The sequence below is a fragment of the Hemiscyllium ocellatum genome, chromosome 3 (assembly GCF_020745735.1).
Source record: "Hemiscyllium ocellatum isolate sHemOce1 chromosome 3, sHemOce1.pat.X.cur, whole genome shotgun sequence".
NCBI classification, from domain to species: Eukaryota; Metazoa; Chordata; class Chondrichthyes; order Orectolobiformes; family Hemiscylliidae; genus Hemiscyllium; species Hemiscyllium ocellatum.
This window is the reverse complement of record NC_083403.1, coordinates 107452176-107466992: the sequence shown is the minus strand read 5'-3', so window position 1 is coordinate 107466992 and position 14817 is coordinate 107452176. Positions and strand designations below refer to the sequence as shown.

The 14817-nt window shown below is 41.9% G+C and overlaps 1 protein-coding gene across 1 annotated transcript; it reads right to left on the bottom strand.

The window, feature by feature from the left end:
• Positions 1 to 9289: 9289 nt before the first annotated feature.
• map10 (microtubule associated protein 10) lies at positions 9290 to 12549 on the bottom strand. Its single transcript, XM_060821522.1, has one exon. The coding sequence runs from the start codon at positions 12444 to 12446 to the stop codon at positions 9630 to 9632; it is 2817 nt and encodes a 938-aa protein (XP_060677505.1). The 5' UTR covers positions 12447 to 12549; the 3' UTR covers positions 9290 to 9629.
• Positions 12550 to 14817: the final 2268 nt, after the last annotated feature.

Genomic DNA, 14817 nt, shown 5'->3' with positions numbered 1-14817 from the left:
TGACAATGACCTTGAAGGAGCAAAGGTAACATCATCCCCAGTGGATTCTGAAAAAATGGTTAAGTCAGAGAGACTGAACAGCTGTGGGAGAAAATGCCTTGCACTGTTCCTGATTTTGTGATCATGCAGTCCATGCCAGACAGGTTTAGCCAGTGGAAACTAAGCTGGCACTGCAAGCAGAAGACCCTCTATTCTGGCTACCCGAAACCTTTTCCAGGAGTCTAGAAGATGTTAAGGACATCATAAATCAAAATTGCTAGCAAACCTCAGCAGTTCTGGCAGCATCTGTGAGAAGAAAACATATCAATCCAGCAATTCTTCATCATCAGAACACAGGTGTTTTAATGATGGTGGTTAACAGATGGGGAAAAAAACATGGGTGATTTGTTATGGGAAAAAAAGGCTCAGTTGTGTGTAAGAGCACATCTGGATATTTAAAAAACGGTTGAAGAGGAGGTCTACATACTAAACTATGTACAGAGGAACCTTGATTATTCGAACGAGAAAGCGGACAGTATTATGTTTGGATAATTGATTGATCGGATAATTGATTTTTCAGATAACTGATCTAATGCCTCTCCCCGGGACTCTTGAGTTTTCTGAAGTTTTCTTTTTTCCTCTCTGCCTGCCTTGCTCCATCTCTCTGTCTCAGGATTTGTTTCAGAACAGACACACACTTGTGTGTAAGGGACCTGCAGCATTGCTGAAGCCTCTCCCAGCTGCTGCTTCACTTCAATGGGATTGACAGGGCAAGCACTTGCGGAGTCCACTCCCCATTCAGGAGACCAGGCAGCAGCACAGTGGGTCAGTAAAACCCCCCCACACTATGTGCTTTCAACTCTCCACGTTTCCAGCCTGTGGATGGAGTGAAGCGGCCAGATGTCTCTTACCTCTTCTCCCCAATGGGAATCTGGAACAAAATGAAATAATGGAATGGAGATAGCAGCTGGGCTGGACATGAACAGCAAGACTGCTACTACCTTTCCGGGGTGAGTCTCAAAATTACGCACACAACTTTTTACTGCAGCATTTTGACAAATTCCCACTCTGCCTTCGTAGGACAATGTTGGAAGGATGATCTGGGGTCTTTATTTGAGAATATTTAGCGCTCTGAATTTGCCTAGATTGTCATTTTGTCTGTCTTCATTTGGAGAGAGAGAGAGGATGGGAGGTCATTCATTTGGATACGGTGCCTGGGCTCCCATCGATATCCAGGACTGTTCTCAGCAGCAGTTCAGTAAGCCAAATTCACTTTTAATCATTGTAAACAAAAGACGTGATCAGTGTTGGTAACACCTCTTTAATGTAATGTTTTGATGGGACCTTGAGTTTTTTTTGGATACTCCAAAATTTGGAGAATTGATATTTGGATAATCAAGGTTCCTCTGTAGTAGAGTTCCAAGGGTGACTCTTCCAAGCTCATGAAGCCACCTGAGAACACTTGAAAATCGTCCAGTGATGAAATCAAAGGCAGGCAAACATGTCAGGACCCAAAACTTCCAGCTAAGAGCCTTTGTGTTAATGCTGCTACCAACCCTTAAAGGCTGGTTCTGTTGTCCGTAGCGACAGCCTGAAAGCTTGGGAAGTGAACTGAGTGATTGAGACCCCATATTAGGGAAGGAAGGATAGGTTCGTTTATATCAGCTATTCCTGTCGCTGGGTCATAATCCTGGAATTCCTTCCCTAATGGCATTGTGGGTTTACCTGAGCACATGGGCTGCAGCAGTTCAAGAAGGCAACTTACCTCCACTTTCTCAAGAGCAAGTAGAGAAGTCAATAAATGCTGGTCCAGCCAGCGATGCCCACATCCAACTGGCAAATAACAAAAAAGCAGATAATGGTCAGCTTCTTTTAATCAACCAAGAGAGTGAAGGCAACAGCAAGCATGAATTGGAGGGAGATGCAAGTGAGGTCCACGGGAATCCTTTACTACTTATCCAACCAATAATGCAATACTAGCAAACTTAGATTTCTTATTTGCTCACTCAAGTGCACAGCAGCAAGCATACTTTACAAGGCTGCTCTTTGCATATAAAGGTATACTGAGAGAAGGCAAGCTGCACCACCACAGCTTTACATGGTTTGGATGTGGGAGAGGCCCTTCTTAAATGGGAACATCCCCATCAACTTGATCTAGAAAAGCTGATCCACTTAAGAAAATTACAAACTGCTAGAGCACCATCTAACAGAGTCTAGAGCAGGAGCTGGAGATCCTCCATTGAACTCATATTCAAGAACTCCACATGGATCTGAATTGACTACAGACAAGATAATGCAGTGACCAGAGCTGACTCCAACTCAGTATCCTGGCTGCAAGATTGCAGAGAAAGCTACCTGCACTAAGAGGGATTTATTCAAGGGGTACAGACAGATTTCCTTGCCTTCCGCATGAAGGAAATATGTACCTTTGTACTCCAGATGGTTGTACCAATATTAAATCATGCCATTTGAACTTCAAAAAGATCTTGTCACCTTTCAAAGGCTGATGTCAGAAAGTGGCAAGGTTATTAAATTGTGTGCTATTCAATAGGATGTTGTGAGACTTGAAAGGGTTCAGAAAAGACTTACAAGAATGTTGCCAAGGTTGGAGGGTTTGAGCTGTAGGGAAAGGTTGAATAGGCTGGGGCTGTTTTCTCTGGAGCGTCGGAGGCTGAGGGGTGACCTTATAGAGGTTTATAAAATCATGAGGGGCATGGGTAGGGTAAATAGACAAGGTCTTTTCCCTGGGGCAGGGAGTCCAGAAATAGAGGACATAGGTTTAGGGTGAGAGGGGAAAGATTTAAAAGAGACCTAAGGGGCAACTTTTTCACACAAAAGGTGGTGCATGTATGGAATGAGCTGCGCTGCCAGAGGAAGTGGTAGAGGCTGGTACAATTACAACATTTAAAAGGCATCTGGATGGGTGTATGAATTGGAAGAGTTTAGAAAGATATGGGCCAAGTGTTGGCAAATGGGAGTAGGTTAATTTAGGATATCTGGTTGGTATGGGCAAATTGGACTGATAGGTCTGATTCCGTGCTGTACATCTCTATGACTCTATCACTTAAGATAACCACTCAGTGTACAGTGACATCTAAGATACACACTTACAGCAACTGGAAGCCCTCTTCCTGAAAATACAGTGAACTGATCTAGTAGTCAGTCTCACAGTGAGTTCTCTCAGCCTCAAATGACGTACCTAGGGTTGTAAATGTAGAATACCACAGTTTCAAATTTCTACAGTAAAGAAGAAAACCAAAATGTTTTTGGGGATGGATGGTTTCTATTGAAAGTTCATCCCAAAATCTGTACAGAAACTGTGCTGCTGACAGACGTACAGGAAGAAAAGGTAGTAGGGACTAATAAATGTTAATCCACTCTTCGAGCTGAAAGCCATTTTTACAAGTGAGCCTGTTCTTCCAGCTCTAAATGTTAAATAGGTATTTAGGTTTTGGAGGGACATCAAGGTAGAGACTTCTTTTTCAGAAAGCTGAATCAAGTTCAGAGACAAATTGGCCACTTTTCCACAAAGCTAAGTGAACATCAGTAGGGAGGGAAACCCTCGGTTTATTCCTGACTCTCAAATACTGAGATATATGTTCGAAATGAGTACTGTCATGAAGCTGGTGTGTAAAAATAGTAAAGTTGTAAAATGAGTCAAGTCTTGCAATGCCCCTTTAAGATAAAGTGCTTTTTAAGCTTATTAGATTAAAAACTAAAGAATGTGTGTAAACAGCTGCAGGCGCTCAAACTGACACAATGTATCAAAAAGCCATTCAGTTAGCAGTAAAATTCAAATTTGATGGTGTTGACAACCTGAATCCAATCCTATTATAAGAATTTAACGTGTCATGGAGGGTATATAACAGAGGGGCAACTGGACAGAGAGGAGAGAGCGAACAGTCATTTGACGAGAGAGAAAACCTGCCATCTAAGAAAGAAATACTGGGCTCTCACAAAAAATTCTCCATCCTCTCTAAAAAGCACTATCTATCTATAAAAGGTTTTGGCATGTTTAGCGAATATTCTTGACACCAGAAAACAACAGAGAAGGCATTTTGGTCAGAAAAAGATGATGGAAGAAGATACAGAAAGTTCAGGACGATCCATTCTGTGTGAACATTGAGAAACTAAGTTTAGATTAGATTAGATTACTTATAGTGTGGAAAAAAATTGCTGTTTTCTTATTATCTGGATTTCTATAAGTGGGGGACCTGTGTTATTGAAACAGCACACCAATAGAATCTTGTTTTATTCAGGAATAGGTAGTTAGAGAAGGACTGTTCAGTTTGATGGTTGTTCTGTTAATTTGTTCATTGTTGGAGTTAGATAAATAAATGGTTATTTGTTAATTATAGATTGGATGAAAGGATTCAATTTCATTTAACCACTCCCTTATGACAGATTGTGGGGGTGAAAGGTAGGTTATATCTCTTGTCACACTTCTTCATCAGATTATGAGGCAGGGTGCTCTTCTCTGGATGTTTCAATGTTAATTATCAGAGGGCCGTCAATCTCTGCTTCGTAACAGTACAGAGAAACGCCTGTCAGTACTGACGATAATCCGTTACATTTTTCCACATAATGTAAGACCCAGAATGCCAGATTATTCCATTGGAGCTTGTTTCTTCAACTGTACCACTTGAAAAAAATCACCCATGTTATTGGGAAATTGAATGTGATTGACCCTGTCCCAAACTAGAGGCCAGATTACAATTGAAAAGCTAATTGACCCAGTCTACAGGAATTCAAGTGTGCATGAGTATATCTGTTGTTTCATTTTTTTAAAAAAAAAGTGCCTCCTTTGAAATGAAATGAGAATGGATCTCACCATTTCAGACTAAGAAAGGAAGAAAATGCAGTTGGTAACTAGATAATTTGAAGTAGGGACCACAAATAAAATGGCTTCTGTTTCCCACTTTTTTAATTAGAGGAATCTTCTGCTCATTCAGTTCATAATGTCAGATAATCAGATAGAACTGGGCATTGTCAGGATACATCTGCAAATTAAAATCATGCTTTCAGATAATGTCATCAACGGTCAGATAAAAAACTTTAGAGAGCCAAGGATAGGTCGATAATAGGAGAAATCCATGGTAATGTGTGAGAATGCAAAGTAAAGCCAGAACAAGTGATTCCCTGGCTACATTTAGTTATGATTAGGGGGTGCCAGTGTTTTGACTGGGGTGGACAAAGTTAAAAATCATACAACACCAGGTTATAGTCCAGCACAGAAGCACTAGCTTTTGAAGCGCTGCACCTTCAAGGAACGACACATTGAAAGCTAATGCTTTCAATTACTGGATGATAGCAGAAGACATTGAGAATAGCATTGTTAACTGCATCAAACACAGCACACAGTTATAAAGGAATGAAGAGGAAAAGTTTACCTTCGTCTTTCGCAGGAGGAAAATCTCACAGGCAAAATGAGTTAGGGGCATGAGAGCAGATAGCATAGAAGCAAAAGCTATTGGATGTTTGGTCAGCTGAATTAGTAAAAGTGAGGTGCAGCAGAGGCAGCTGATTGGATTCTCTCAATCATAGTGGTAAAGAAGTCAACTAACTCTTATATTTATGGTAGGAAGCAAGGGTGGAGCAGACATGGAAGAAGGTTTAAGAACAGGAGGCCTCTTCGAGGATACTGTGAACAATTCTGCTCGCAGTTACAGGAAGGACATCATTTAGCTGGAGAGGATTCAGAAGAGATTTATAGGACATTGTCAGGTATGGAAAGTTGGAGTTATAAAGAAAGGCTGGATAGTCCATGAGGTTGAGAGGCAGCCTTGTAGAAGTTTATAAAATAATGAAGGGTATAGATAGAGTTAATGATAGTTGTCTTTTCGCTAGGGTGGGAGATTTGAAGACTAGAGGGCACATTTTTAAGGTAAGAATACAGAAATTTAAAAGACATGGGGAGCAAACTTTTTCCACACAGAGGGTGGTTCATGTATGGAATGAACTTCCTCAGGAAGTAGTGGATGTGGTACAATTATAATGTTTAAGAGACATTTGAGAAAGTACATGAACAGGAAAAGTTTGAAGGAATATGGACCAGGAACAGGCATGTGATTCTCGTCTAGTTTGGAATTATATTCGGCATTGTCTGGTTGGACTGAAGAGTCTGTTTTGCTGTTGTTTGTATTGATGACTATATAACTATGACTCCCATAACGTGGTTTGTATTGGTGAAAGGAAACCAGGAGTTATCTTTGCATTCTAGAGTTCCTCATGGGAGAATCTAGGAGCAGACAACTTTGTTTCACAATAAAGGGGAACCAATATAAGACTGAGATGAATTCTTTTGTCTCAGAGTTGACAGCCTTTGGAACTCCCTGCCATAGACTGGAGGCAGTGATATTGGATGAGGCATAATCCTATTGAATAGCAGTACAAGCTCAAGGGGTCAAATGTAAAAAATGAGGTCTGCAGATGCTGGAGATCACAGCTGAAAATGTGTTGCTGGTCAAAGCACAGTAGGGCAGGCAGCATCTCAGGAATAGAGAATTCGACGTTTCGAGCAAAAGCCCTTTTCTGATGAAGGGCTTATGCTCGAAACATCAAATTCTCTATTCCTGAGATGCTGCCTGGCCTGCTGTGCTTTGACCAGCAACACATTTTCAGCAAGGGGTCAAATGGCCTACTCCAATTCCTATTTCTAATGGCCTATAGTGCTAGAATATTAAGTAGGTCTACTAGACAACAGCAGAATTTGATTGTGCTTTAGGTGCCCTTTTGATTGTGCTTTAGGTGCCCATCCAGATCTGACAGTAGACAGATAAATCATTTGCCTGTCATATCCTATAAGTTCACCACTCTTGTGGATTTAAGCGAGATGATAATGAGGGGGGTGTGATCATACAAATCTGTATCTGCAGAAATGTGATGAATAGATGGCCAAAGATTAGATAGTTGCAAGTTTGGAAGTGCAGCTAGTGTGTACTTATGCCTGAAGACACAGCTACTAATGGTGTGATGAAGTGAGAGATCGGAAGTGGGTGATGTTGGAAAAAAAAGTCTGAAGTCAGAGAAGAAAATTTAAAACTTAGGTTTGGAGGACTAGAAACTAACATATGTCAGTGAGAACCAGTATGATGCACAAGTAGGGATACTGTTGAACAGGGTAGTTTGTATGAGTTGCAGCTTTTTAAGAGTCAGTTGGAGAACTCGAGACTAATAAAACATAGAACAGTAATGTTTGAAGGCATGCAAAAGGATGAAAATGTAAAAACTGAGTCAGGAATAGAGACGGGTGGAAGTAGACTAATCTACGAGAAGGAAGTTTAATTCTGAATTTGATCTTAGAGTCATAGAGATGTACAGCATGGAAACAGACCCTTCGGTCCAACCCGTCCATGCCGACCAGGCAGATTTTGGAAGAGCCTCCTGGTCAAACAGGGAGCCTCTACTTCACTGCCAGAGTGTTACAATCATCTGTCATGAATCCAGGAATCCTGTCCACCTCATTTGAACACTTCCTCAGAACCCTCAGCTTTCCTATAATCTTCTTCTCCCATCACTCCTTTTCTTTACTACTGTTTCCTCAACCTAACCATTCAGCCCTTCAAGCCTGTTTCACTATTCAATAAGATCATTGCTGATCTGATTTTTAACCTCAACTCTACATTCTTGCATATCCCCAGAGAATTTTTGATTTCCTTGGCAATCAAGAATCTATCTATCTCTGCCTTGAAAATATTTAATGGTTCTGCATCCAATTCCTTTTGAGGACGGGAATTCGAAAGACTCAGCACCCTCTGACAGAAAATATGTTTCATAGAGTCATAGAGATGTATAGCATGAAAACAGACCCTTTGGTCCAACCCGTCCATGCGGAACAGATATCCCAACCTAATCTAGTCCCACCTGCCAGCTCCCGGCCCATATCCCTCCAAACCCTTCCTATTCAGATACCCATCCAAATGCCTCTTAAATGTTGCAATTGTACCAGCCTCCACCACATCCTCTGGCAGCTCATTCCATACACGTACCACTCTCTGCGTGAAAAAGTTGCCCCGTAGGTCTCTTTTATATCTTTCCCCTCTCACTTTAAACCTTTGTCCTCTAGTTCTGGACTCCCCGACCCCAGGGAAAAGACTTTGTCTATTTATCCTATCCATGCCCCTCAAAATTTATGTAAACCTCTGTAAGGTCACCCCTCAGCCTCCAACGCTCCAGGGAAAACAGCCCAGCCTGTTCAGCCTCTCCCTGTAGCTCAGATCCTCCAACCCTGGCAACATCCTTGTAAATCTTTTCTGAACCCTTTCAAGTTTCACAACATCTTTCTGATAGAAAGGAGACCAGAATTGCACACAATATTCCAACAGTGGCCTAATCAGTGTCCTGTACAGCCGCAACATGACCTCCCAACTCCTGTACTCAATACTCTGACCAATAAAGGAAAGCATACCAAACGTCTTCTTCACTATCCAATTTACCTGTGACTCCACTTTCAAGGAGCTATGAACCTGCACTCCAAGGTCTCTTTGTTCAGCAACACTCCCAGGACCTTACCATTAAGTGTATAAATCCTGCTAAGATTTGCTTTCCCAAAAATGCAGCACCTCGCATTTATCTGAATTAAACTCCATCTGCCAGTCCATTGGCCCATCTGGTCAAGATCCTGTTGTAATCTGAGGTAACCCTCTTCACTGTCCACTACATCTCCAATTTTGGTGTCATCTGCAAACTTACTAATTGTACCTCTTATGCTTGTTGTAAAATTTGATCTTGTCGTCAAATTTGACAAATGGAGAAAGTGAGGACTGCAGATGCTGGAGATCAGAGTCAAGAGTGTGATGCTGGAAAAGCACAGCAGGTCAGGCAGCATCTGAGGAGCAGGAGAATCGACGTTTCAGGTATAAGCCCTTCATTAGGAATTTATCACGAGTCTCACAAAAGCGTCATCACAAATCTGACACAGTTTCTTTCAAACAAATGATTGGCTAGTATCTTTGTGAAGCTTTAGGAATCTGTAGCTGTTACAAGGACAGTGGTTTCCTCCTTCCTAATATTTAGCTGGAGAAAATGTACAATGTATCCTTTGCCAAATAAGCAGTCTTCCCAAAATAGCCAGTGGAGGGATCGTGTGGTGTTAGAGACTTGGGTGTTGTCAAGAAAAATACTACTAGAAATCTGAAATGCTGAATGTAATCAGGAGGTCAGGCAGCTGTCTCAAAAAATATAGGGCCAACTTTTCTCCAGCTGTCTAACCTGAATATTTCTAGCATTTTCTATTTTTATTACATGTATAGCTGGACCTAACATATGATGCTTTTGAAAGGCAGCATAGCGAGGAAGAATTGTCAGTTAAAGATACCTCTCTCGTGCTGTAAAGAAAAGCCACTGGTACAGACTTGTAGAGCTCAAACTACAGTTAAATGGTAGAAAATGAAGGTGGAATGTAAGTGAATTGGAGAATGAAGGAAGGAGATTGAAGGAGGTGTTCTTTACTGTTCCAAAGGACAAGAAGAAGAACACTTTCAGGAAGAGGCCTAAAACTGCACGTCTCTTTTACGCATATAGGTAGTCACACTGATCATAAGTAGCATAGTGGGCAGATAAAGTTTACTTATGGGTCAAAAGAAATGTAAGTAACTAATATGCAGTCTAAGGATGCCAAGTACAATTACAAAGTAACTTCAGTGATGACATCATAAAGTATATCCAGGAAGTTTGTTGGTTATTAGTTCAGAAATGTGCCTGCACTCATTGGCCATTCCTGTCGCATCCAATTCACTGCCATCTTCTTGAACATCCGTTGTGTTAATTTCAAGTTCACCACTAACAAGGTCAGACACACTGGATGGTATGTAGGAACTCATTTGGGATGGCCCCAAAGATTGGCTGTCCTCTAAAGCCTTGCATTCAGTCATTGAACTTGAAAGCCTGGGGAGCTCTATGCTAACTGGATTGATGTCTCCGTGAAATAGAGTTGACTCAAATTGTTTCTTATTTTCTTCTTTGCTTGTTAGGTTCAATGTGCTTCTAAATTGATTTACCTCTGAGCTGGTAGCATCATTAGATAGATTTGAGGCAGCCACTTTCTGATGACTTTTCGCATTGGATATTCCTTTTAAAGATCGAATTGGAGATTGCTGGGATGGTATAGGTAGTAAAACTGAATCATCTTCCCTCTCACTTTGAGCTGCTCCATTATTGAAATGTTTCGAAAGGTTAGATTCTAACTCATTGTTAGAATTCGTATGTTTCACCATAGTGAAGGCTGCCTCTATACTACTATCCAAATTATCTGTACATTTGCTTGTAGGCTCAGGACTGGTAAAATCTTCTGAGAATCCTGTTGCTTCAGGACTTGTGAAGTCCTCAGAATACTTCGGGTCAGCGCAGTCATTATAGCTATTTGAGGAAATCTGTGCATCGCTGTCTTCTGCTTTTGTTGAATAAATTATGGAGACAGGATTAATTTCTGAAGTCTGCAGCACATTCTCTGCCCTGTTAACTAAGTCACTGACACGGTAGTCAGAATCCAGATTGAAAGTTTTGGGTACATTGATCTTTATATCTTCTCTAACAGGTATCCTGTCATTTGTTGCATTTTGCAACATCTGAAAATTTGACACTTTTGAAGTTGGTCCCAGAGTTTGAACACACATCTGTTCTTTATTAGTGACATTTTCCTGTTTGGATGTTTCTCCAAAATTATCTGTGTTTTTATTTTTTCTACTTCCTAGAACTTTTGGAGAATGGAGACAGTCTAGTTCAATACTATTTTCAATTAATGTTTCAACATTTTCTTCAAAACAGCCACTTTGGAAAGAAAAAGTTCCAGGAAGGTACTGATTTTCTTGAAGAAATGTTGATGGACCACTTTCCTCTTTGCTTTTACAATATGTTGCTGCAGTCTTTCTCTCTTTCAGTTGTTTTTTTCTTGACAGCTCCCTTTGCTCATGCAATATCAGCATTTCCGGGTTTGTCTTCTGGAGTCTTAATCGCAATGTGTGTGTTAATCCATACGCCAGTTTTCTTTTTGGATGCTTAGAGTTGTTCTTTGTATTAGTTTGCTTTGTTGTATTTTCTTTATCAAAGTGCTTTAGGGATATCATGTGTTTTTGAAACTTTTCTTTTTGAATCTTTAAATTTGAACTGGTAGACTTTGGATGCTCCGGTTCTGTTGTACTAGTTGCTTTATGAACTTTGGGTGAATCATTCTCTAATCCACTGTAAAGCCATGTAAGTTTAGGGTGAACGGGAAGAGGAATCCCCTGGGGAACCTGATTATGTAGCAAAGAAAGTTCTATTAGAAGCGCATTTAGTAAAGGTAACTGACTGATGTTATTACATGAATCAAACTGTGGGCTTGTATCGTATACCTGTGGCTTTAATCTGGATGTAGTTTCCGACTGATTTACAGGCAGATGAGAATAATTTACATTCTGTTTAATATCGAACGATCCACCAGCATCATCCGTATCTTGTTCCTCCAATGGAGTTGACATTGTATCGGGTTCGACTACTCTGCGTACTTCAGCTATTTTTTCTTTGGATTCATTTGTTGACCGTGTGTAATACATAGGGGGTGGACAAAAAACATTGTCTACATCTAAATCCACACTTCGTTCAGTTTCTAATCTTCGCAGTCCCAGTTGCTGTTCCATGGGTTTCTCCTCAGTCGGTTTGCGTGATTTACGCTTTTCCTCCTTTGGCATCGAGATGACAACAGGTACCTTACTATCGAGTATTTGCACTTTTTGGTCGAGAATCCGATTATCCACCAGCCGGTCGGGATGTTTTGCAGAAATAAATAATGTTTTACCGCTATCTTGAGACATAAACTCCTCGCTCTTTTTATTAACATCGGACAAAACTGGCGCTTCCACGGTTTTGAGTGGAAGTTCTTTGACATCTAACATTCCGCCAGTTACGTTCTCCTGATCATGCGGCAGTAAAGCCGCCCCCAAACTCAAGAGTCTGTATCCCACCGAAATGTAGCCGACCTTTCTGCCCATGAGATTGTACAAAGCGTGGAGACCCTTACTACCATGCATGGACGGCATCCCGTCCTCCACAACTTCTCTTCTGATTTTATCCACCGCATCTGCTAGAGAAATTAGGCAACTGCCAAGGAACTTGGGTACCCGAGGGAAGACGTCCAGCAGCATGGTGTACAAAGGTGTGTTGCTCAAATGGCTGTGCAGGGACGCTAGGCTGATCTTGAATAGGCACGATTTCCCTTTGCTGAACGGGACGTCAAAGCCATTGAGTGCTCGTTCAGGGATCGCTTTCTCCTTGTCGGACACCCAGCTCCGCCGTATACATTCCGCTCGCTCCGGTTCAATTTGATGGACAAGTAAGGTTGGAAAGTCCAAAAGCCTGAAAGCCACCGCAAACAAAGGTCCAGGTCCGGGAGTCCAAGGCCCAGGCTCAAGTCGCACATAATCCACCAACAGCTCCAAGGAAAACAACGTTTCCATGGTGAGCGCTTTGGCTGCACTCTCACTGATGGTCATAATGACAGGAGGCTTGATTGTCCCCTCTCTCCGTGCGACAGCGTTTCTGGACACCGAAAACCCGAGCAAACTTCGTCCGGAGAAGCTTCAAAGCCGAAACCTTAGCAACAGCGCCCGAAAAGTATCGCGAAACCTGGCTGGAATCGCGCGTTGCCCTCCGGGAGTTGTAGTTCGTTTCCCGATCAATTAGCTCCCAATTTCTGTCGGGGAAGGGACGCAACATAACTACACATCCCAGCATGCCTTCAAGCCGCAGCTTTCGCTGCGCAGTGGATAGAAGGGGCGGAGGAGGCGGTGCGGTGAGCCTCAGTCAGGGACATGTCTGACCAATGGAGAGCGCGGTTACAATGCCCTCGCGGAGCGTGGAGGGCGGGCTGGTGGCGGGTGACCAATGGGGTGAGTGTATGGCCGGTGGGTGAGGGGAGGGACATCTGGCGTCAGGTTGGGTAGAGGTGCGGGAGAATGTGAAAACTTTCCCAGCCTACTGGCTGTGGGAGGTGGTGCTGCTGCTGTTGCTGCTCTTGCAGCGGCAATCGGAGGCTGGGATCTGTGGATCGGGATCGGGATCAGGATCGGTTAGTGGGTCTATGCTGTTGCATAGCTTCGGGACTATATGAAACAATCCAGTCTGTATGTCCGGCTCCGAGCGCCGCGACTTCAGGTAGGACGAAGCTGAAAGGGAGATGCGAAGCGGCGGCTTGTTGACAAGTCAGTGTTCTTTTAAAAGAGGGGAGCCCGGTGATGAGAGTTCACCTTTAACTGGGCTCGCTCGGTTTGTTGAGGTGTGGCAGATGGATTGCTACTTGGTCCCTTCCCCCGCTTAGAAACAGTATATTTTTAAAATTTATTCACGACAATTTCCTCCCACCCGTCCTGGCGTCTCCATAAATATTCACTTCCCGCAGCTCCAATCCATTCAGGATTATCCCCAAGGCAGAGAGCGCTCAGCACGGTCTCTCCACCGACCACCAATTTCCGAAAGCAGGATAACAAACCCTCCTATGGTTTATTGTATTATTGATGTTCTCTGGATCACGAAACCGATCAGGAATAACGGGATATTTTCCACAAAAGATCTGTTTTTGAGGGCTGGTGTGGATATCGATTCGGCGAGGAAAACCAGGTGGTCCAGCTTATTTATTTACCCATGTATTATCTTCTGTTGAAACAAAAGAATTTGTTTTCCAAGTCCCTATCATCTTCCCTTACCGCGTAGTTGCCCCTCACTCACGAACCCGTAAAATCCACCGGACCCTGGTAACTAATAAAATATTTCGTTGATTCGGACTCTGAATGCAGACTTGACGTTGAGAAGTGTGTGCCCTGCTGGGATTCCAATTGCGCATTACCTTGTTTTTCTGGAAGTTGAGGGCATTGGTTGATACATTTTTTTTCTGAGAAATTGGTTTGATTGTATATTTTCCTGCCTCCTAGATTTGTCCGCTAGATGGCTTAGAATTACTACACAGTAGAATTTCTGAGTTTAGTTTGCAACAGAATTCTTACCACATGGATATTTTCTTTAGTGGTCAGTACTGTTGACTATTTTGCACCTTTTAGTGCACTGTCCATAAGTCTACTCTTAGAACTTGGTACAGCACCGCTACAATTAATATTTGAAGCTGATTATGGGGTGCAAACTAATCATTAGCATTCTTTTACAATGTTTTATTACAAATTGTGAAATCGTCGCATGGACAAACGAAGATTGCGGCAGATTTCGTTTTGTTGATCAATGCTCCCTTCAATCATAGCGGATTATGTGGACATATTAATATCACACATCTTTCAAGGACGTGTTTTTGATTCATGTCCACTAAGTAACATTGCGTTAGCTGCAACTGAAAATCCCGCCAACTTGTAATGATTCCACTGCCGCTGCCCAGGAACAATGTAATTGATCACCTTCAACACTTATTTTACATTAGTTATAAGGGATCTTTAAGTATTTTCATTACAGTCCATATATATTCTGAGTAAATGAACAACAAATGACCGATAATAATTACAATTTCTACAAAATTTGCTCCGTAAATTTGTTTTAGCCCTCGTGGCAGCGTTTGTCGTGATAACCTTGCAGAGCTTTATTTTTGTCTTCACATAAGGGTATGGATTAGGAATTTCGGAAAACGTGGTAATAAATTAGACGTAGTATTTGTAGCACTTATATATTAAAGCAATACTTCAGCATTTATTGTAATTACTTAATACATTTTGATTGTGACAAGGTTTGAAAGGCGAATCCAATGCTTTGGGCAAAACCATTGTATATAGTTCTGAATAGTTCTCACCTCTGACAGTACTGTTTATATAAAAATAACACCGTGACATTGTTTTTTAGTCAGTCTGGGCAGAAGCTAATGGCTTTATA